The sequence below is a fragment of the Sus scrofa genome, chromosome 7 (assembly GCF_054392235.1).
Source record: "Sus scrofa isolate SSC_HxYL_T2T_F1_AM1 chromosome 7, Sscrofa_HxYL_maternal_Yorkshire_Landrace_v2.0, whole genome shotgun sequence".
NCBI lineage: Eukaryota > Metazoa > Chordata > Mammalia > Artiodactyla > Suidae > Sus > Sus scrofa.
The window spans coordinates 122,137,340-122,162,433 of NC_139389.1; the positions used below are offsets into that span (position 1 = coordinate 122,137,340).

The 25,094-nt window shown below is 45.6% G+C and overlaps 1 protein-coding gene across 27 annotated transcripts in view; it reads right to left on the reverse strand.

The window, feature by feature from the left end:
- The window catches only part of FOXN3 (forkhead box N3), a 415,372-nt gene that overhangs the window by 10,325 nt on the left and 379,953 nt on the right, over positions 1–25,094 (reverse strand). For 22 of the 27 annotated variants that reach the window (XM_084966825.1, XM_084966821.1, XM_021098361.2 and 19 more), the window contains 1 exon segment: positions 15,894–15,999. In XM_084966825.1, the coding sequence (XP_084822951.1) occupies positions 15,894–15,999 (106 nt within the window). 27 annotated transcript variants of the gene reach the window in all.

Below are 25,094 nucleotides of genomic sequence, written 5' to 3' on the forward strand. Positions count from 1 at the left end.
CAGCTCAAGGCAACGCCAGATCCCCAATCCACTGAGCGAGGCCAGGGATTGAACCTGCGTCCTCATGGATACCAGTCAGGTTCATTACTGCGGAGCCACGATCCTGAGAACTTTTTTTCTTAAAGGAGATGAAGAAGCAGGAGGGAAGCCCTAGAGTCACACGGAGACTTTCTTCCTAAAGGCAGCACAGGAATTAAAGAAGAAGAGAAAAGCAAACCACGTCCCTAGCCCTAGCCCATGAATTCAAGGTTGTGGAGTGCAGGGAGTCTGCTTCTGCGTGGAAGCCCAGTGCGTGCACACAGCCTTCGCTTAATACCTCACAGACAAACAGCGTAAACCCAGGGAGCCCCGGAGCTGGTCCAGGATGGAGCTGCTAGTTCTCAAAGATGCTCCAGCAGGAAATGGAAATGTCTCCTCCTCCTCCCCAGGAAGGACGCTTACTAGGACGGAGACAGGAAGCCAATATACCCTTGAATATTATATTTCTGGATGAAAACAGGTACACTGACGTAACTTCAGGGAGTTAGAATTAAAATGGAAATGCATCTTTCTCTCACTTGATACAATTAGCTTTCCCTGAGATTTTTAGCATGGGCTCATAATCCATAAATTACACACAACCTCAGCAGGAAGCAACAAGCTCCCTCAATTATTAATCACTTGATGCCGGCTTGTGCACGGTGGGGCACGCCTGCTGCACTGACTTGGTGTCAGCCACCTCCCACTGCCGGGGTTGTCATTCCAGGGCGCCAACTACTTAAAAGAAGAAAACTGGCATCCTGTTGGAAGGGGCATTTCTAACCATCTCCTCGAAAATCATTCATTAAAATGAACGTGTGATCTGGTGGAAATGCCTGCCAATTCGTAGTTTTAGCTGAGTTTCTACCTTGCATACAGCGATGAGGTTAGCATAAACTAAAGCCACCTGATTTCATGAGGCCTCCACAGAGCCATGTGTTATTAATCTCAACTAAAAACCTGGTTTTCAGTCTCCTGTCAAACCGATGGGAAATACTGAACATAAAAGGTGAGAAATCACATTAGTTCAGGCTGAGAATGAGCCACACTCGCAACTCACAAGTTAAGGGCCAGCTTCTGATTCGACATGGCCGTGCTGCTGTTTTCTTGACAGGTTCACTCTTTGTTCCATTATCGTATCATCAGCATGAGCTGCCTCCACCTTCACCCCCATGCGCTAGGGTTCTCTCTCTCTCTCTCTTGAGCTGATGGCTTTAAACCTAGAGGTGAGCCTGTAGGGTGGAGCTCTCCTTCTTGGGGATTTATTTGAGAACTCTGGCCTTTTGCCAAGTGTGAAAAGAAGCAGGTGGAATTAAGGGGATTGCAGAAGCAGGGCCTGCGCTGGAGCTGGAGCAGCGCTTCTGTTCAAAACCGACTGTAGGCAGAAAACTGAGGACAAGAGGGGACCACAAGCTCACATTACCAGCTGGCGGCAGAAAGGACATTTGGAAGGTATCCAACTATCACACGAAAGATCCCGAATAAAGGACAGCAACATATTTTTAAGTCATTGCTGGGTTCCCTGGAAAATAAGAAGGATCTCTGAGGTCCAATAAACACAACTATACCAAAAGAACTTCGCACACACAAGAATGAAACGTGAGCAGTAAGGAGGCCACCAAGAAAGGCAGGTGGTAAATGCCTCCTCTACAGCTGAGACAAGAGCCCAAACTTAGGGGGAGGAGGACGGAGGAGTAGAGAGATTGACTTGGGCAGCTCCTTGGATCCTGGGGCCCCTTGCAGGAGTTAACGTGGTCTCAGATGAACTGGTCCCCAGGCTCCCAGTAGAAGTTTTTCAAAGCAAATCCTCTCTGGAAGAAAGCAGCCCACACTTGAGCCACCAGGATTCCCACACATGAGGCTGGATCAAATACTGAAGTAGAAGCGCATAACCTGAAAATCACCAAACAGGCTACTAGGAACCTATACCTGCAAAAATGCCATGGAAAAAGTTGGGACCGCTGCACGATGAGATCCTAGGAAAAAGTAACTGTCCCTCACAGGCAAACAATGGGGATAACAGCCAGCCTTAACCTCAGCTCCAGATGGAAGTGCAGACAAGAAAAGCCTCCCCTGAGAATTTGTAACCACAAGCCCGAAGTCTTGTGGGGATGAGGCCAGAATTCTACTGCTGACCAAAAGGCCTCAAGCTAAATTTAGTTGAAAGTGCCCAGGGGTGCCTGCTGGAAGAAAATTAAACCCTTTCTAGAAGAACATTCTTGAAACTCAGGCCACAAAGAAGTCCCACAGATAAGATTTTAACAAACATAGGTTCACACACACACACACACACACACACACACACCACTGAACTCATGAGACAACAGAAAAAACAAACTATACCTGAATTGCAGAGCCTACAAATATTGCAATAATTAGGTACAGAATGCCAAGTATGTATTAAAAAAGTAAATGAGGGAATTAACACATGTTAGAAAAGGAAGACAAGATTATTAAAATGAAGCAGACAGATTTTGGAATGCATCAAACAGAATTTCTATATAATCCCTGAGATTAAAAAACTCAATGCCGGGAGTTTCCTGGTGGCTCAGTGGGTTAAGGATCCATCATTGTCACTGCTGTGGCTCGGGTCACTGCTGTGGCTCAGGTCACTGCTATGGCACGGGTTTGATCCCTGGGTCCAGGTGCTTTTTCGCATGCCATAGTGGGCACGGCCAAAACAACAGCAACAACAAAAATCTCAATGCAATTGAAAGAGAAAAAGTAAAAAAATTTAGTGAATTGGAAGATGGATCTAAAGATATTATAGAAAATACAGCAGAGAGAGACAGAGAAAGTATGGAAGAAAGATTGGGCAATATGGAACATAGTAAGAAGATCCAATATAAATCTACCTAGAGCTTCAGAGTTAAAAGAAATATGGGGAAAATCCAATACGGGCACAGAAAATGGTTGAGCATTTTCTAATTTTGGTGAAAGGTACCAACTTTCAGATTCAGAAAGCCAACAAACTGCATGGAAGATAAATAAAAAAAAATGCATATCTAGATATATCACAGTCAAACTGTAGATACTACAACAACAACAAAAGATTTCGAAAGAAAACATATCTCTTAAAGAGGAGTAGCAATTAAGATAAAACCAGGGACAGAGATGAAAGTGGAACAATATTCTCAATGTGAAAGAGAAAAAATAAATGTGAAACTATCATCATATATCCAGTAATACTATCTTCTAAGAATGAAGGCAAAAATAAATACATTTTTCAGACAAAAAGTCAAGACTAACTAAAAGCAGATACTATAGGAACTTCTTCTTCTTTTTTTTTGTTTTTTTTGTTTTTTTGCCATTTATTGAGCCGCACCCACAGCATATGGAGGTTCCCAGGCTAGGGGTCGAATCGGAACTGTAGCCACCAGCCTACACCAGAGCCACAGCAACGCAGGATCCGAGCTGCGTCTGCAGCCTACACCACAGCTCACGGAAATGCCGGATCCTTAACCCACTGAGCAAGGCCAGGGATCGAACCTGCAACCTCATGGTTTCTAGTCAGATTCATTTACCACTGAGCCACGATGGGAACTCCCCAGGAACTTCTTAATATTTTCAAGAAAAAAAAAATGACCTAAAAAGAAAGGTCCAAATGCAAGAAGAAATGATAAGGAAAGAAAATGTAATCAAGCATTGACTTGACAACACAGTACGGCCGTCCCTTGGTCTCTGTGAGGGTTTTGGTTCCAGGACCCCAGAGAGATCAAAATCTGCAGATGCTCAAGTGTCTTACATAAAATTATGGATAACCTATGTACATCCTCCCATACACTTTAAACCATCTCTAGAGTACCTATAATACCTAATACAATGTAAATGCTATGGAAATAGCTACTGGTGTGCAGGGGAAATAAATTTTGAGTTTTGGACCGTTCTGGAACTCTTTTTTTCTCCAGATATTTTCTTCAGTGGTTGATCGAGTCCACGGATGCAGAACCCATAGATATGAAGGGCTGACGCTAACAAAAACTGACTTAAAAAATAAGAAACTGAAATAGAGCTGAAGTCCTAGACAAACACAGCATATCATTTGGGAGGAAGAGAGAAGAGAAATTAAAGCATTCCAGGGGCCTTGTATTGATCTGGAGGTTAAAGATACTGATTAACTCTAAACACTTAAAAATATTCACGGTAAAAGTTCTAAGATCAACACTAAAAGAAGAGAAAAAATTATGTAACTTCTAAAGCATTAGAAGCGGGGAAGAGAAACGAGGCGTGGAAGAATCGTGATCAATTTCAAACAAGTTAAAAGGAATCTGGAAAAAGAGGGACAAGCAAATGCAAAGTAAGACCACAGAAATAAATCCAAATATGGCCTTTAGAATAGGCTAAAAATCTTCATCAAAAGGTAAAGATCATTAACACAGATTTTTTTAAAAAAGTCATATGCTGTTTCTAAGAGAAGAGCCTAAAACATAAGGACTAAGAAAGGTTAAAAGTAAAGGGAGGAAAAACATCATATTGCCCCTGACTGGTGTAGCTATATTAAAAGCAGACAAGTCAGGTTTTAAGGCAAAAATCATTATTATAAGATAAAGAGAGTCATTAAATATTCATAAAGATTCAGTTCACCAGGAAGATGTAACAGCTCTAGACATGGAGACCTTCAATAAGACAGCTTCAAAATACACACACACCTAAAATTGGAAGAGCTGCAAGGAGAACTGGTCAAATCCCCATCTCCCCCCGCCCCATGGTAAAATGTAGAAGATCTGCTCTAGGGGACATATATAAAACATGTGCTCAAAATGGAGAAGGTATATTATTTTGAAGCACACAAAATATTTACAAAAACTGACATGTACTATTGGACTACAGAGCAAGTCTTCACAAATTTCAAAGAAGCTGTATCTTTGTAATTGTAGTTAGTAGTCAATGTTGAAAAGGTAACTAAAATCAAAAATAAGAAATAACCACCTCCTCATAGGTTTGAATTGTTTTTTCTTTTCTATTTTGCTTTTTAGGGCCACATCTGCTGCATATGGAAGTTCCCAGGCGGCTAGGGGTCAAATTGGAGCTATAGCTGCCGGCCTACACCACAGCCACAGCCACGTGGGATGTGAGCTGCATCTGGGACCTACACCACGGCTCACGGCAACGCTGGATCCCTAACCCACTGGGCGAGGCCAGGGATCGAACCCTCATCCTCATGGATACTAGTCAGATTCCCTTCCACTGAGCCACAACGGGAACTCCAGGTTTGAAAATTTAATAACACATTTCTACAAACCTTTCTTGACCTCTGGGTCGAGAAAGGAATCAAAGCAGAAATTAGAAAGTACTTTTGAACGTGTAACAATAACAAAAATAATAGGTATCAAAACTCATGGATGCAACTGAGCAGTAGTTTGAGGGAAATTATAACCTTAAACTTTTATTTAAAAAAATTTTTTTATGACCACACCTGCAGCATATGGAAGTTCCTAGGCCGGGGACTGAATCCTAGCCCTAAGTGTGACAATGCTGGATCCTTTAACTCATTGGGCTGGGCTGGGGATTGAACCTGAGCCTCTGCAGTGACCTGAGCCACTGCAGTTGGATTCTTAATCTACTGCACCATAGCAAGAACACCTAAACTTTTATATAAAAAGAAGAAAGGTTTAAAATAAAAGTATCCAGTCTAGACTACTACAATGAAAGAGAATAAGTCCAAAGAAAGGAAGGAAATTATAAAGGAAAAATAAAGAAATAAATAGTGAACAGATACAAAATAGAAGTCATTTTGAAAAAAAACCAAAAGTTGGTTCTTTGAGAGAAAAAAATACTATGGCAAGGTTAGGCAAAAGATGATAAGCTGAAACAAGGGATAAAAAAGGGATGTAACCACAAAAGGCATTTAAAAAGATGACAGGTACATAATAAATAACTTTATGCCAACATAGCTGAAAACAGGTGAAATAGACAAATCCTTACAGTTACCAAAGTGAATTAAAAAAGAAATAAAAATGAAGTTATCCTATAATCATTAAAGAAATTAAATCGATAGTTAAAAATCCTTCCACAAAGAAAAAACACCAGCTCCAGGTTTTGCAACCAAGTTCCATCAAACATTAAGCAACAGATAAATCCAATCTTACATAAAGTCAGAGAATCTATGAGTAAATACTCTTTAACTCATTAAATGAGAATAATATAATCTTGACACTAAAACTAGATAAAGAGGGCTCTGGAGAAACACGGACATGGACAAATGTACAAAATTCATCCAGAAGAGATTAGCATACCAACGCTAGCAATATGTAAAAAATACAATGTATCAGAAGTTTATCCAGAAATGCAGGTTTTATCGGTAATTTATAATGTAATTTGCCACAGTAAAAGAATAAAATAAAAATTTACGGTTATCTTAAATGACGTAAACATTTCTTTCATGAAATTCAATAATCATTTATGATAAATTATCATAGCAAGCCAGAAATAGAAGAAATTTTTTGTTATGATAAGGCATATTTCCTAAAAATCTTATAACGTTCTATCAATTATTCATCAGCAACATAGCTCCCTTCAAAATAAGAAACAATATAAAGATGTCTATTGCCATTATATTACTTGGAGGTCCTAACTGCAACAGGACAGGAAAAATAAAAGTTACATGAATAAAAATCCCACCATTATTTACAGAAATAAAATTTTATAAACTAGAGAATCTACAGATAAATTATTAAAATTACTAAGGCAGTGTATGTATTGGCAAGGTTGCTAGAAAAAGCCAATACACAAATAACTCCAGGTGGATTATAGATTTAAGTGAGACAGGAAAAACTTTAAGAATCTTTTAGAAAAAACTATAGAAGACCATATGATCTTGGAGCAGGGACTTTTTAAAGACAGATTTTTTGGGGGAGGTAGATTTCATTACAAAATGATTAATACGCATGAAAATTAAGAGCTTCTGTTCATCAAAATACACTACTATGGACAGTGAAATGACCATCCACAACTACACATACAGCTAATAAAGGATTAATATCCAGAACATACAGAGAATTCCTACAAAGATAATTAAACAGAGAAACAATCTAATAGAAAAATGAGCAAAATAGCGAACAGGCACATTCATGGGAGTTCTTCTGCGGCACAGCAGGTTAAGGATCTGGCATTGTCACTACAGTGGCTTGGGTCACTGCTGTAACGTGGGTTTGATCTCTGTCTTGGGAACTTCTACATGCTGTGGGTGCAGCCAAAAAAAAAAAAAAAAAGAGCAGATTCAGGCTACCAATTAAATATATGAAAAAGTGTGTAGCATCTTTAGTAACAAGGAAAACAGAAACTAAAGAGCAACAAGATAACCATTACACATCCACTAGATTGGCTGAAATTGCAAAGTATGACAATTCTCTACCTCTGTGAGGATGAAGAGAAATGGGAACCGTGACACTCTGCTAGCAGGAGCGTAAATGGATACAAGCACTTCAGAAAACATTTCTCATCATTGGGTAACAGTGAGCGTGTACACACTCCATAAACCAATAATTCCCACACCTGGACATGCATCTAAAGTGAAAGGGAGACATGTACAGGACTTCCCATGGCAGTTTGGTTTGGAAAAGTGAATAATTTTAAATGATTCAAGTTTCTTAAAAAAAAAAAAAAAAAAAATTCTGGGAGTTCCTGCCATCGCTCAGCAGTAATGAACACAACTAGTACCCATGAGGACACTGGTTCAATCCCCGGTCTCAGTCAATGGGTTAAGAATCTGCCATCGCCAAGAGCTATGGTGAAGGTCACAGATGTGGCTCAGACACTGCATTGCTGTGGTTGGTGTAGGCCAGCAGCTGCAGCTCCAATTCTACCCCTAGCCTGGGAGCTTCCATACGTCATGAATGTGGCCCTAAAAAGACCCCCCCGTCCCCCCAAAAAAAACTGGTATAGTCACACAGTGGAATATTATACAGCCATGAAAATGATTAAATTACAGCCAAATGCAGCAAACCAAATAAACTTAATGAATAAAAAGAGCAAGGTGGAGGACACGCAGTATCATTCTAGTTAGATAAAACTCAAACTCAAGCAAAACTAAATATACTGTTTATGGATATCAAAAATACTTTCAAACAAAATTTGGGATCGTGAGTATCTTTCAGATAGCAGGTGCGGGGCCTGCTGGGCAGCCCTTCCTGAGAAGCACATGGGTCCATCAACTCCAGGAGTTCTGCCTCAGTGATCATCTCCAGGATGGGGGCAGGGAGGGGCACAATTTTCTCCTGGGGGCTGTAAATTGTCCCCTTCCACTACTGAGATAAATGTGACTCCCTCTATGCACTAGACTGCAGCACACAAGAGGAATGATCCTAAACTCTCCATGAATCGTTTTGCATGTGGCACAGTCAAGCATCACCAGAAGGGTGTTTAGCTATAACAGGAAAAGCTGCCTGGACTTTCAAAGGCATTAACCAATGCCATTGATGTGAAATATGAGGAGCAACTCCAGAAGCTTGATCAAATTTCACACAGTCAATCTGCAGGCCGCTGTTTAGACTTCTGGACCGGAAGAGCCAGAAGTTAAGACAAAAAGCTGACTAGGCCCAGTGGGAACTTGTGCGCATCCTTCATTCTCCTGTTCTTGCTTTTTCCTTGTCCCTTTAATCTCCCCCTTTAGTGTTTCCTCCTCTCCCTCCCACAGCAAAGCAAAGCCTAACACTGCCTTCAAAGACCATGATTCCAGAAGACCAAAGCTGACAGGTACTTGGTTTTAAAAAACAAAACAAAAAACCCCAAACAAACAAAACAAGCAAACAAAAAAAGATCACTGGCCAACTTTCTCTCAGGGTGTATAATCAGGCCAAACTCTAGCTGAAAACCAAAGGCTGCAGGCTTCCTTCCCAAAGGCCTGTTACAAACTTCTTTTCCAAGGGAAAGACAAAGACAATGACCAGGAGCAGATTTTAGCCTGAGAGATGGGTTTTCCTAGGGACTCTATTGAGACAGGGTCTTACGTCTAAACATTTCGTACAACAACTGAGCCATTAATTCCTGACTTGCTTCTTGGGTAGTGTAGTTTTCACTCGAGGTCCTTAGAGATACAAATAAAATGAAGCAGCCTTAGGTGGTGAGAGGATGGAACATTCTTCTAATGTTATAAATGCTTTGGTTTCGACAACTGTCATCACTCCTCAAACCCATGGCTTTACCCCCAATGTGCGCTGTCTTCAAAGTGGCACAGAAGCTCAATATAAGCCTTTTCTGGGGTTTGAGACTGAGCTTCTGGCGCCCAGAAAGAGGACCTTGGAAGGCTGGTGAAGGGCAGGCTGGATAAATCCACGAGGCTCTCCACGTTACTCATTTCACTTTTTTTCCCCACTTTAAAAAATATTTAGGAGTTCTGTTGTGGCTTAGCAGGAACGAACCCGACTAGGATCCATAAGGGCATGGGTTCAATCCCTGGCCTCGTTCAGTGGGTTAAGGATCTGGCATTGCCGTGAGCTGTGGTGCAGGCTGCAGACACAGCTCGGATCTGGCATTGCTCTGGCTATGGTGTAGGCCGGCAGCTGCAGCTCCAATTCAACCCCTAGCTTGTCAATTTCCACATGCTGCAAATAAGACCCTAAAAAGACCAAAAAAAAAAAAAAAATTATATGCAGACATAAAAACTCATCCTCTCCACCATTTTAAGCATACATTTCAGTGGTCTATTTAATAGTAAATTCATACGGTTGTGCAGCCATCATCACCATCCATCTCCAGAACTCTTCGTCTTGTAGACTGTAGCTCTGTCCCCAGGAAAACTCTCCATCCCCTCTCCCCAGAGTCACTGGCAACCACCATTCTATGTTCTGTCTCTATGACCCGCACGACTCTAGGCGCCTCATTTAAGTGAAACCATACTGTATTTCTCTTTTTGCAGCTTATTTCACTGAACATAAATGTCCTCAAGGTTCATCCACATTGTAGTGGGTATCAGAACTTCCTTCCACTTTAAGGCTGAATCCTCCACTGTGCGTATATACACTACATTTGGCTTGTGTGTTCACCTGCTGATGGACTCTAGGGTGGCTCATACCTGTTAGCTATTGTGAACAGTGCTGCTACAAACATCTCTTTGAGAACCTGCTTTCTTTTCTTTCTTTTTTTGTCTTTTTGCCTTTTCTAGGGCCGCTCCTGCGGCATATGGAGGTTCCCAGGCTAGAGGTCGAATCGGAGCTGTAGCCACTGGCCTACGCCAGAGCCACAGCAACGCGGGATCCGAGCCGCATCTGCAACCTACATCCCAGCTCATGGCAACTTTGGATCCTTAACCCACTGAGCAAGGGCAGGGATCGAACCCGCAACCTCATGGTTCCTAGTCAGATTCGTTAACCACTGCTCCACGATGGGAACTCTGAGAACCTGCTTTCAATTCTGTTGGGTATATCCCCAGATGTGGAACTGCTGGATCATATGATAGTTTTATTTTTAATTTTTTGAGGACCAGCCATAGCATTTTCCGCTGCAGCTACACTGTTACATTCCCAAGAGCGCTCCAGGGTTCCACTTTTTCCACATCCTTGTCAACACTTGTCATTTTCTGTTTTCTTGATAGTGCCATCCCAACGGGAGTGAAACGTAGCTCACTGTAGTTTTGATCTGCATTTCCCTACTGATTGGTGACGTTGAACCTTCTCCTATGTGCTTAGTGGCCATGTGGGTATCTTTTTTGGGGACAAGTCTGTTCAAGTCCTTTCCCATTTATGAATAGGGTTGTGTGTTTTTTCTAGCATTTATTTATCAAATGCCTGTGTAATGTTTACCAGGCATGTAACTGTGCGTTAATCCTATGAACTCGAGAGGCAGGTGCTGGTTTTCTGGTGCAAGGCCCAGGTACACCTGCCCAAGGTCACATAGCTACAGGCTATGGAGCCAGGAAACAAGGTTCCCAAGTTCAAGCATGCTACTTCTGGGCTCTCTTGACATTGGAAGGGCGACCCTCCCACCAGGTATCTCTTAATCCTCTGGAAAGCCCTGGGCATTTAATTTTTCTCTGCCACCTGAGTGGTCCCTGGGGGTCAAAAAGAGTCTTGAGACTTGAAAACAAGTAGCTCAGACCTAGGAGAAGTACTATGGCCTGTATCTGGGAAGCAGCCCATAATTCTATGAATGTGAGAAATCTTATATTCCCATTTTCCAAGGGTGTCAAAAAACAGTTCTAGGGCTACAATCGTATGTCTCATTCAGTGTTTTCTCTGCAAGGCATTCCACTGGAGAAGCAGCAAGACACAGGCCTAAGACTTTGAGACATGGGAGCGGTTATCTGGAGGATATTGTACCTTGAGGATGCTAGGCCCAGGCAAATTTAAAAATAAGCAGGTTCCCAACGTCTAAGGACAGGCCGATCCCTGAGGTTATTGAGTAAAAAGTCAACACTGTAAAGTCAATTACACTATTGACAGATACTCTTACAAGGAGCTTTCACATCATAATTATATGCAAAGGAACCCAGCAAAGACAAGCTGTCTAATGATCAGCTAATAAAAGCAACACTTCATCTATGTCAATAACAGTTTCAGAGTTAAGACAAACAAACATGGCCTTTGCCACTCAGTGGAGGGGAAAAAAAAATTCCCTGAAAGACAAATATTTTCACTTAAGGAGAAGTTGCTTAGACTCACACAGAAAACCTGTCACACAAAGCCGAGTAGGAAATCGGTCTTCGGGGGGTGCTAATGACTCTTAGCCTTCCTTCCAGCCCCAGCTGAACTGAAGGAGGAGCAGCCTCATAAACATGTAACCCCTCTCTGGGACTCTTGGTCACTGGCATGGGGTCTGGATGCTGACATTTTGCTGTTGTTCTAGTCTCTGCTGGAATGTTTTCCTTTTTTGAAAAAAAAAAGTATTACTATCATTTTTATGCTGCACCTGCAGCACATGGAAGTTCCTGGACCAGGGATTCAATCCAAGCTACAGCTGTGGCAACATCAGATCGTTTAACTCACTGCGCTGGGCTAGGGATCAAACCCACGCCACCATAGTGACCCGAGTGGCTGCAGTTGGAGTCTTAACCCACTGTGCCACAGGGGGAACTCCTAGACAGTTTTCCCTTTGACGTCAGCTGAATTTAGGTTCAACTGACATACAGCCAAATTTTAAAAGCTTTACATTATGATAAATGTGGAAAAGCAAGACAAGATTATTTTCTCCCCAAATACATTTAATGGGTTTTACATAATATTTTGCAAATACCCACAGAGCCGTGTTTATGTTTATTCTTCCTTAAAGCGTCTTGCTGTCTCCTATTTGCTAGGCGTTTGGGCCATAAAAGAGAGCAAAGCTATCACCAGCCAGAGTCCCTGACCTTAGAGAGCCCTGCAACACTCCTCTCCTAATTTCTCTTAAAACTGAGATGGAAAGTGCAGAATTGGTATTTGGATAAAGGACTGGTAATACACAACAGCTTCTTCTTCTTCTTTTTCTTTTTTGCTTTTTAGGGTTGCTCCTGAGACATACGGAGGTTCCCAGTTTAGGGGTCGAAATGGAGCTATAGCCGCCAGCCTACACCACAGCCACAGCCCATGCCCGATCTGAGCCGCATCTGCAACCTACACCACAACTCACAGCAATGCTGGATCCTTAACCCACTGAGCAAGGCCAGGGATTGGACTTATTTCCTCATGGATACTAGTCAGATTCATTTCCACTGAGCCACCATGGGAACTCCCACAATGGTTTTTCTCTCTTTGTGCAAATGGTAACTTGTCTAGTGTCTGCAAACTGTGGTTGTACATTTTACTCCTAGCAAATAGGAGGCAGCAAGACACTTTAAGGAAGAAATGATTCTGCTCAAAACTCCTGTGGCGTTCAGGAAGGTCACTCTCAGGCTATGAGTGCTTTTGTAGTGGACAGACCTTGAGTGGGTTGGGCCACCATGAAGCTGCTGTCACTCAGCCCCATTCCCAGCCTTCTGTGGTGTGGGCCGAGCCACACTTCTGCTGCACGCCTAACTCTGCCTTAGAGAACCTGGGAAGGAGGAGGAGGAAGCTCCTTTGGGCGTGCTTCTTGTTCCTGCATCACCCCAGCAACCCCTCTTGCCCTCTGTTGCGGCAGCTCAGGCTGACAGTAGCTGCTGAATCTAGTGTGCGATTCTTCTAGCACTTGGAACACCAACTTCCTGATGCTCCCTTCGAGGCACCTGCACCAGCGGGAGCCTTCTCCTCAAAGATGCAGCTGGTCCTTCCATGGTCCCTCCTCTGAGGTTGGAGTCCAGCTTCCAGGGCCAACCATTCCAACCTCTTCCTTTGCTCCCTCACCCCAGGGCCTGTGGCTGCTTCCTACACCTGTTCCCGCCGTGACATCCTGGGTTCTCCCATCGTCCTTCTAGTTGCCTGATTAATAACGTTCTACTTGATTAATGGTTCTTTATTTTGAAGTCTCTCCATTCGAGTACCTAGCATGGCTTCTGTCCCCTGACTGGACCTAACTAATACACACGTCTATTCCTGGGACCTGTTTGCAGTCTTTCACTGAGAAAGGAGCCAAAGCAAGGCACTGGCGGGACTAGATGAGGGACAAATCTGACCAGAAACAAGATGTCACTGCTTTGCTGTAGTGCTATGTCATCTTCTCACTGGAACTTAACCAGTTAAAAAATGAGTATTTTAAATAATGCCTCTTGAGGCTACAATGCAGTACACTTTGCATTAATATATGCCACAAAGGTAATAATTAAAATTAGGAGGCAGCCCCCGCTGAAGGCCAACCTGGTCTCAGGCCTCCTTTCCCCCTGCGTGGCTCTTCCCTTCTATAAGGGAATGGCTGGAGCCACGTGGAGCTTTGCTCAAAGGCATTGAAAGGATGCTCAAGGAGACAGCCTGGAAGCCTCTACTTAGAATCTGCTCATGGAAGATGATGGCTGCTCCACATGAGAACAGTTGATGGTCTCAACGTCTCCTTCACCAGAAAGGTAAACTAGGAGGTTAGGCAGAAGCAATTTTAAGAATGAATGGAATATAGGATATGCCTCTCTCATGATGTAAGGGCCATGGCCATCTGGCGTCACGGAAGAGGCTTATCATTCATGCACTCAAGAACTGCTGATCTCGGGCTAACCAAGAAAGATACGGGAGAAGTACACGAGAAAGCCCCTTGCCATGTATATTTGGAAAGCATCACTCAATCTGCTTAGCAGAAACGATATCCTTCTATTGCTACTCGAATTTCTATCACCTTCCTGCCTTAGCAGGTTCCAAATGCCAGTGTCTGTCCGGAAGACTAAAGACTTCCATCCTGGCAAAAGTAGTTGGTTTGGGGGGAGGGTTAAAAGACACGGGGAGTGGAGAAGCTCCACATGGTTCTCGACCCTGCATCTCCCTCAGGGCTCAGCTAAGCTAACAGACTTCCTGGGCTGGTTTCCTCTGGGACATGAAATACTATGAAAGCAAAATGGCCTTTAGGTGTGAACCTGATCCAGAAGTGCAGGAAAGAAGCCAGGAAGTGATGCTGGGAAGGCTGCAGCTCAGTGTGGCAGTGTGGCAGGTCATGCAAGCAGCCAGGGCCTGGCACTGTGCCACGTGCACGGAAGCATCAGCCAGGGCGCGCGACCCAGACTCTGTCCTCAGCAAGCAAACCACGGAAGACAGGGGGACAAACACACAGGGGCCCTCATCAAAGGGCCACAGCCAAAGCAAGGGCTTATGGGTTCCAAGCTGAGAGAAATCCATCTGACGTTGGCTCAGAGGCCTGTCCAGAAAAGCTGTGTGAAGGAATCATTGCTGTGATGGGCCGTGAAGGATGTGCTGCCTGGCATGTGGAGGCGGAGGGAAATCTACCCAGAGGAAACGCTATGAATAAGATGGGCAAACACTGGACATATTTGGAGAACAAATTTGGCTCGAGGAGATGGCAGGACTGGGGGGACTTCAGGGTGGTGTGGTCAGAGTCCTGGAGGATGCTTCTGCAGACAGCTGGAGAGGCACATTTTAGGAAATCCGTCTGGCGATGGGTGATGGGTGGGCGGGAGCAGGCAGAGAAGCAGCAAGGAAAACGGGAGGAAGGCGTTCACACTGGTGCGTGTGAGGCTTCCAAGCTAGCAACAGACCCCAGACTGGGGCTGGCAGTGGAGGAGAGACATGTCCCAAGGAAGAGTTCAAGTGGTTTGGCAACTGACCTGATTCGTGGAAGCAGGGGCCTGATGCCACCTGATGTTTATATGCCACTTACCAAAGCACTTTTCCCACGTGATTCTTTGCATGTGACTTTCATTGCCACCCCTCTCAGGAGGCAGCGGAGTTTCGTGGATGAGGGAACTGAGAGGCCAGACATCCGCCCAGAGTCACAGGACTGGGATGTGACAGGGCTAAGTCTAGAGGGCGACCAGTTAGCCTCGCTTCGAATGACTGACTTGCCCACCAGTTCCTTCTGCCCACCTTCCCCCGCTTTCTTAGAAGAAAACAACTCAGTTTCATTTGTCTTCATCCCCTCATTGCAAAGACAACCAAGATGATTTGATGACCCAAGAAGGAGTAACTGGCATTTGGATTGGGCCCCTGGGAGGGATTTAACTGTTTCGAAAACCCAAACTATTTCTTTTTCTTTTCTTTGATTTTTTTCTTTTAGGGCTGCACTCACAGCCTATGGAAGTTCCCAGGCCAGGGGTTGAATCAGAGCTGCAACTGCCGGCCTATGCCACAGCTACAGCAATGCCAGATCCAAGCCACATATGTGGCAATGATGGATCCTTAACCCACTGAGCAAGGCCAGGGGTTGAACCCACATCCTCATGGATACTATGTTGGGTTCTGAACCTGCTGAGCCCTAGTGGGAACTCCTACCCAAACTATTCTGTCTTCACTACTTAGAGGCTGGTCTTCTCCATCTCCTCAGGTGGCCCCATTGGATGCCCGACGCCCTCCCCATCCCCGGGTGGGCTTTGCCCGGCAGGCTTCTCCCTTTACCTCACGGCTGCTGTCATTCCGATGGGAGTGATGGGCAACGGCCGGACTCCGGGAAACAGGCCTCGGCTCAGAACCCGCGCTCCGTTTTGTATCACTCCTGGAGGAACTGGAAAAGCAAAAAGGAAAAAGACACCACACGTGAATCCCGCTGTGAAGATTTCTGTTCTGAGTCAGAAATTCTGGACACACCAGAGAAAGAGAGAGAGAGAGACAGAGACAGAGGCACAGAGAGCAAGCAGAGACAGAGAGAGACACACACACACACACACACACACGCACACACCGAGGGAGAGAGAAAGATACCATATCTCAAGAAAGAGATCTAGTTGGCCAAGTCAGACCAAGAGCTTACAATCACTTTATTGATGCCTTGGTTTAAAAAACAAAACAAAACAAAAAATCAATCACAAAACCAAAAACCAAAAAAAAAAAAAAAAAAAAAAAAAAAAAAAAAAGAGATGTGTTTTAAAAAGTGGGCTTCAAACACAGGTTTCCTGAATTTATTAAACATAACCTTTTATCTCTAGTCAGACCTGAATCTCTCAAGAACCAGACACCATCTGACAGCAGATGAGCCAACAAAAGCACTTCCTCACGCTTCTCTGGTCATGGTCAGACACAGAACGTCTTTCTACGTGTCCTTAATCCAACACGGGAAAAAGCTAGAAGAAGAGCCGAGCTGATTTTATAAGCTGCAAGGAAAGGCCCCTGCTCGTGCGGCTGAGCGTGAAGGGGTGTCGGTGGCGGAGCTCTGGCTTCTGCCGCAGAATCACACAGCCCACTCTGGAGGGCCCGCCTTCCTCCTTCCCCAAAGCCTCTTCCCCCAAGCAGATCTCCCAAGAGCTCTCTTGTCATCCCATAGTCTCCTGAACCACTCATCCCTGGATTAATCCTAAGCCACCATTTCCGCCAGTGACCATCAGAGACTGTCTACGTTGCGTACAGACTCACAGTGGCCTCACATGAACCCGAGGAGTCACAGAACAAGGAACCACAGGAAATCCCTGACATGCAAACCTTTCCGACCGTCTGAACAGCAGTTTCATTTGGTTCAAGCTAATAACCTGACTTTACCGCCATCACCTCCACGAGCAGGTGTGCATCCTGAGGGCGGACGCTGATGGAGGGCTTGTACGCCTGGGCTTTAACCTGAGTTCTTCTTGCACGACTTTGTGCAGGCTCACGGAATCTCTTTTTTCCTCTCTGAACAGTGCCCTCTAAGACCCCTTCTGCTGTCAGCATCTGGAAGAGTCCCCAGAGCTCTGGCTATGGTCCCATAACCCCTGGCATCGTCTCACCCAGGGGTATGGAGGATAGATTGTAATGTCTCAAAGACCTTATCCGAAAGGCTCTAGACAAATCATACCTTCAAAATGAAAATCACGCTGGATAGTAAGGTGTTTTTTTTTTTTGTTTGTTTGTTTTTTTTGTTTTTTTTTTTTTTGTCTTTTTGCCTTTTCCAGGGCCGCTCCCGTGGCAGATGGAGCGTCCCAGGCTAGGGGTCGAATCGGAGCTGTAGCCACCGGCCTACACCACAGCCACAGCAACGAGGGATCTGGGCCACATATGCAACCTACACCACAGCTCACAGCAATGCCGGATCCTTAACCCACTGAGCAAGGGCAGGGATCAAACCTGCAACCTCATGGTTCCTAGTCGGATTCATTAACCACTGAGCCATGACGGGAACTTCAGGATAGTTAAGTTCTTAAAGCCGATATTATTTGTGTAGAGTAAATTCTTTCCTCCAACACACAGTGCTTTACTTTCTACTCCTATAATTTTCAGGTCTCCAACAGCATGTTCTCATAAATATTCCAAGCCTTTAGTTTGGTCTGTCTTGTATGATGAATGTCCACTCTGGAATACGGGATAAAGTTATAGACGGATTCCTCAGGCATTCTGTAGCTCCTGCATATTTTTTGCCATGTCTCATCCAGGTTTGGGTAGAGCCCTTGTCACTAGGTTTTATAAAAGGTGGGATGGGAGACAAAACTGAAACTCGTGCCGGAAGTTAGTTATCACTAGTGCAGCTGGGGTTCCATAACCTCTGTTTCGTTCCACATTTAATTGTGAAGTTAGACTGAACTAGATCGGGTATTCCTACCCACCCCTGACAATCAGCCTGATTTCAGATATTAAATCATCTGAGGCAGGGGACTCACTGGGTATCTTAAAAGCATGAAACCTGTTATGATGAGATATTGCAGCTAATTATCCTAGTTCTTTTGGTTGATGAGTTCTCTATTAGAAAGACTGTCTAGAATTTCTGTTACCTGATTTAATTATCAGAAGACTTCCTATAAAGCTACAAGGCAGTGTGGAATTGGTGTAAGTACAGACATAGAGATGGATGGAACAAAACAGAATCCAGAAAAAGACTCATGGGTATGTGGTCAACTGCTTTTTGATAAACATATGCAGGCAGCACAATGGGTGAAAGGAGAGTCAGAACAATCAGAGATCCCTTTGGAAAAAAAAATGAATTTCGGTCCTTACTCCATTCCATGCATGAAAATTAACTAGAAATGGGCCATAGTCCTAAAAGTACAAACTACAAAACTTCTAGAAGAAAATTTAGTGGGAAAAACATCAATAATCCCCGAGGACAGACATATGTAAAAACCAGCAGAACTCTTGAGTTTGTAGACAGATGCTTCAGGTTGCTGAAAAAGATAGATTCTTTGTCTGTTTTGGGGATCATGGGAAAGGGTTTCTCAATTATTCTGCTCTATGGCACTCCCCCAAATGGTCAGATAACCACAGGTTCAGGTTAATCCTGCTAATACTAATTAATTTAATATATCCGTCACTAGGGAGCTCATCTAGAGCAGCAAGCAAACACGACTGAATAGTACCCCCTCAAAATAATTTAAATATTTAAAAATCTACACCAGAGTTATAATACTTGCCAGTAAAAATTATTGTAGTCCCATATACAGATCATTGAACCAAGTACCTGCCTTTGTATTAGATGAAGGCAACACAGGGTCCCCCTATTTAGGTGGGACAAAAAGAGAATTAAAGAGGCCGTAAAACTATACTGTGGCAAGTGCTGGGGCAGGGGACCTACAGACATGAAGGATGGAGATACCTAACCCCAAATAAAGGCTATCTGGGAAGACTTCCTGTTGGAGGGATCACTGAGTTGGGATTCAAAGGCGCACACCGGGCCTGGAAGTGATAAAAATCACCATATGCACAAGAACTAAAAAGCAATTTTGATAAAGCATATAATCCAACCAGATATGAGATGCACTTGGACCTCATCCCACGGATATTGGGAAAACCACTAAAGGGTTCTGAGCAGGAGACTGGTCTGCAGAGCACGGTGGCTGAGAGCCAGACCCTGGTGTTAGACGACCTGCATCTGTGTCCCATCTGGGTCATTTGACAAGCTACTTAAGTAAGATGGGGGCAAATGGTATTTATCTCACAGAGTATTTAGAGATTTAACTGAATTAATAAAGGCAGCGCTATTTAGAAAATACGTGGTAGTTATGAATCTCATCATCATCACCACAATCAGATCAACGTCCCCAGAGCAGTCCTGAGGCGGCCCGGGCTTTCTCCCGGCTGGGTGAGCTGAAAGCCCCGAAGAATGAATGAGACAAAAAAGCCCAGACCATGTTGGAAGACCCTGGCCATCTTCCCGATGACAGACGTAGCCAGAAGAGCAAGAGCTGCTCTCATGGGGCTTCCGTTCCCCTTGAGCAAAATCATGTCAGGGTCACCCCTGCGGCAAAACCCCCGAAACACCTAAAATCCTGGGACAAAGACTCGGGAGGCCTGGAAACGTGAAGAGGGTGCATGGAAGTCATGCGTTCCTCAGCCTCTGATACAGCCGCAGCCTCCCCTGCCCGACAGTGGAGAAAAGCAGCCCCACCTGTCCTTTTGCCCAGAGCCCTCTGCTCAAGCGCCCAGAACCTCTAAGCACCAGGGGTGCACCTGGCATGAAAGGCAACGAAGGAAGCCAGCCCTCACTGAGCACCTGCTGGAGACCCGGTTCTGCTGCTGCTCCTTGTCTCAATTAGGCTTCGGGGAGGATGTCTCCTGCTTGGTTAAGAGAACAAGCTCGGTTTGTCTGTTCCTTTCTAAAGTCGTCTGCATTATTACTGTTCAGAGCTGCTTTTAATCCCTTCAATATTTTCATTACCTCCTTTTGAACTTGGTGTCTGTCAGACTGAGGAGGGCTTTTGCATTGTTTGCTCCTTCAGGCAAATTATCCTGTTCTTTTAACTGGGAATCGTTCCAGAGCATCTTCATTTTGCTTGTATGTGAGCATATATGCTGTGAGTTCAGGGAAAACAACTGGGAGTTTGGGGTTAGTAGATGCAAACTAGTACACGTAGAATGGATAAGCAGGAGTTCCTGTCTTGGCTCAGCGGAAACGAACCTGACCAGTGTCCATGAGAATACAGGGCAGGTTCGATCCCTGCCCTCGCTCGGTGGGTTAAGGATCTGGTGTTGCCAAATGGTGTAGGCTGCTGGCTACAGCTCTGATTTGACCCCTAGCCTGGGAACCTCTGTATGCCGAAGGTACGGCCCTAAAAAGATGGAAAAAAAAAAAAAAAAGGATGGATAAGCAATGAGGTCCTGCTGTGTATGTACAGCACAGGGAACTCTACCCAGTCACTTGTAATAGAACATGATAGAAGATAATATGAGAAAAACAAAGGCTATATGTATGACTGGGTCACTTTGCTGGACAGCAGAAATTGACAGAACATTGTAAGCCAATGATTAAAATAAAAAGTACAAGGTTGGGGCCACACATCCGAAGTCTTGCCCCACCACTAACTCTTTGGCTTTGGTCAAGTGCCTGACCCATTCTTCGCCTCCGCTTCCTCACTTACAGGTGTAACATCCCTCAGAGGATTGTTCTGAAGATTAAACAAGACAAGTTACAAGCACTGCTAGCTCAGCGGCTGGCCCAGTCTATAAGCTCATTGCCCCCGTCGTCCCCATGTTCATCCTTCCACCGTCCCATCTCACCTCCCTACATCCTCCTATTAATCATCTCGAAGGCCCAGGGCCCCATGGGGTCAGGACACGGGGAAATCCTTTCAGCCTACTGTGCTTGTTCAGTGGCTCTCCCTAACTCTGCACTCACCCATGGAAACCTCTTGCCGGTTAATGAACTGTGTTCACTTCAAAGAGAATCCCCTGGACGGAGCGATCCGGGAGCATGAAAAGGTTTTCCCCGAGCTATTTTCTGAACCTCACAAGACTTCTGGCGTGCAAACCGGGCTCTTCTTCTGAATCTTGGAGCTTGTTCTCAAACAAGCTGCCACCGAACGCTGCCTCTGCCAATCCAGGCATTTCTCAGCCCTCGTCACTGGCTGCGTGCCTCACCTGGGAGGAGACAGCGCCTCTCTGCACCCTGGCTGCCAGGAGCCAGCTGTGACACGTCCCTGTGCCCCCTCTCTTCTCCTCTCTGTCTCCAACCCTAAGGGTCAGGAACGTGGCTTCTGAACAATGACTCATAGCCAGGCTACAACTCTCAGGAAGGCATTCGTTCTGAGGTCCCTATCTCACGATTTCTTTTTTCCTAGGCCACAGCCACAGCAATGCCAGATCCGAGCCGCATCTGTGACCCACGCTGCAGCTTGTGGCAATGCCAGATCTGTAACCCCCTGTGTGAGGCCAGGTACTGAACCCACATCCTCATGGATACTAGTCAGGTTCTTAACCCACTGAGCCACAGCGGGAACTCCCATGACATTTTTGAGTCGGGGGTCTGCAGGAATGTGAGTCCTCGACCCCTCAGCCCTTTTCCTACCACCACAGCTACTCCTTCCCTTTTATTTCCTCCGTATTTCCCTCCATGTAGAACAAAACACTTAAACCCCAAGTTCTTTAAACCAGCAACTCCCTCCAGTGTGCTGAAATTATACCTGGGCCCCAGCTGGAGAAGCGATGTCATAAGAAGTGGACATTCAAAACAAACTTCAGATTTGTGGCTTTCACTAGAAAAGGCACAGGCCTCCAGCATCACCCCTGTGGATCACTTAAATATGTAGTTCTCATAGGAGCGAAGACACATGCCTGAGACTCTTAAATCCTGGGACGAGGTGCCAAGGACATCAATACCAGGGCTCTCAGCTCCTGCCAATCACTTATCGAAAGTTATACAGTGACCCTGACACTTCTTATTTTTGTCCAGCAAGAAAGCGTCACTCCCACATGTAAAGAGAGTCAAATCAGGCATCACTGCACATTATGATCTAAATACAACTGTCTCCAGCACCTAAAAAAAAAAGTCGATGGCATAAGACAAACTTCCCTCCAGGCTCCGCCACCCCTCAGCTCTTCCCTGGAGGCTTCCCCAGCTTCCCCCCTGATGCTCAGCTTCCTTGATTTTCACAGCTTCTAAAATTAACCTCTGAGCTCCTGCTGCTGCCTTTGGAGAGCAGCCCTGGCTAATGCTACCAGAGGCCATAAGCTGGGCAGCAGGTGGTTCTCATAATCCTTCCCTTTCCTAAAATCGGCCTTTCCACCTGCTTACTTGGAAGGATGCTGCGCGGAGGCAGAGATGGGGAGCCCACTTCCTGGCCATGCTTCTTCTCCAGTGCCTGGTGCATCTGACATACATCCCAGGTGGGGGGGGGGGGCGCAGAACACCACCTCCCCCCTTCCCCTCCTCCACCCCCCGCTGGTCCCATTTTGTTGCTTTGTTTATTATCCAGGGTTCCTCTCTGGGAACATTCCAACCGGGGATTATGTAAGCCTTTGAAGATGAGTAATGGTGATCAGACTTCTCTTGACTTAATAACAATTCCTCCACTGGGGTTAAAGATGACTCACAGGGCTTGTCAAAGGGGAACTGCAAAGCAGGTACTTAAGTAGACGCTAGAAGCTGGAATTAGTCTACACAGCCACTTTATTTTGGGGGGAGGAGGAGGGATTTGCCTAGAAGCATAATCTAAAGTTCAAGAGATGATGAGGCAGCAGTGTCCCGCTCAGATTTTTCTGGACGTAGGGTCCTATAAAGCATGTGAGACATAACGGCATACCTTGCAGAATGTTCCCTAGGCGCAAACTGGCAAAGTCCGAAAAAGATGCTGTTACTACTGCTGGTGCTGCTGGGGGAGATGAAATGTAGCCTGAGCTTGGATGAGCTGCATCAGAGCACAGGGAGGAGGTGGGGGATCCACGAGCAGCCCAGCGAGCAGCACTTGCTGCCGCGAGCGCCCTTGCGGCTGCCCCTGCCCCCCATATAGGGCTTGGATGACCCGACTTCTCATCTGTGTCTTGACGAGTTTCCTACTCAGCTCAGCCCCGGCCCATGACCAGCGCTGAGGTAGCTCTGCCGATGCTGAGCAAAGGAAGGATGAGAAGGAAGAATCTAAGTGTTCTAAGTGGTGGCCGTCTACGCACGTCGAGTGGAGCAGCTCTGCAGGGCAATGGTAAAGGAAAAGCCTTTCAAGCCATCCAAGCCAGCCTGGGACTGCCGGGAGCGACAGCGGCAGACAGACCAGGTGGGTGGCCCCTGCGCAAACAGGGGCGGCACACAGCCCGTGAGGTGAAAACAAGGGGCTATAAACAGCAGCACGTGAGAAGCCTCTAGAAACAGAGCCTGGCCTCAGAGCACACAGGCAGGCTCGGTGCAGACAGGAACCCATGTTCCCCACGTGTGGGCGGCGGCAGGACCCCTGAACCCCCGTGATGAAGGTACACATCTGAACCGGGTCGCGGCACACAAACCCCTCTCCAGGCTGCTTGGGCTCCATCACCCCTCGTGGGGGGGGGGGGTGCGCCTTCAGGAACCTTTCTACCGAGCCATCACCTCTGGCTTTTCGCAGGCCCCGGGCAGAGCCGGAAGGCCAGGGGACGGCGCCTTCATCCCTGCACATCTGTAACGCGTCTCTCCCTTGGCAGGCGAGGGAGGAAAACCTCTGAAAATGACCCCACACATGAACAAGGCGCTTTGAAAACTCAAATCCAGCATTTCAATGTCAATTAAGACTACGGCTACCCTGGAAAAATACTTAGGACAGCCTGTGTAACAGTGAGGGAGAAGGGACTTCACTCAGCTTTGAGAACATTAAACAATTAACTTCCCAACTTAGTCAGGATCAGCCTTTTCTTTCTGTGGTTAAGTATCCAGTGATAATGGATGTTTATAGAGTTGCTGAGGATCTGTTTATGTCCAGGCCCCTTGCCTTTCCCCTGCTTAACTCCGTTATCCCAGTTCATCAAAAGTTATTGCCTTCTTTCTTCCTTCCTCTCTTTCTTTCTTTCTTTTTTTTTTTGCTTTTTAGGGCTGCACCTGTGGCATATGGAGGTTCCCAGGCTAGGGGTTGAATTGGAGCTACAGCTGCCAGCCTACACCACAGCCACAGCCACACAGGATCCCTAACCCAACTGAGCAAAGCCAGGGATTGAACCCGCAACCTCATGGTTCCTAGTCGGATTCATTTCCGCTGCGCCATGACAGGAACTCCCAAAGTTATTTCTTTAAACCAACGACCACTATGGGCAGCGGCTGGGGTGCCAAGGAAGGTCCCTGACTCTTACCCAGCTCTGATAAAATCAGGACGCCTCCCCCATGATGAATTATGCAAGTTGGTTTCAGAAACCATTTTAGACTGTAACTTGACTACAATCTGGTCCAGACTCTTCCTGCAAGAGTCATCTGAGAATGGAGGTTTCTTTTTTTTCTTTTTCTTTTTTCATTTCCTTGTAATTTCAAGCATCATTTAAAACCCACACTACAGGTTAACCAGTAGTTACAGGATGGCGCCGGTGACACATCTGCCTAGCAGTGGTGTTTCCTTCTCCGAGGTGTGGGCAGCTGTTATTTCAATTGCTGGCAAGCTGAGTTTAGCCCAGAGAGAAAGAAAGACTTCAGGTCACGGCTGCCCCAGGGCAGAGGGACGAGACTCTCTTGAGAATGCTTGGGTCTTTTTTTTAAATAAAAAAAAAGGGACAGGTAAGAAAAGATGTAGAGAACTTTCCTAAAGCTGCTGGAAGGCTGCGGAGGTGGAAGGCCAGGTCAAACGGCCTGGAACTCTACATCAAAAGATACCTGGCGGGGAAGGTCCTGGGAATAGAGGCTCACCTGTGGGAAACACCCTCATCTCCAGATGTGAGGGTCCCCTTCGCCCAGGAGGCCACATGGCCCTGAGAGAGCCTGGGCCCCAAATGGGCTCAGAATGAGGCAGGTGGGCGCCAGCCCCCGTGGGCGGAGCCAGCTGT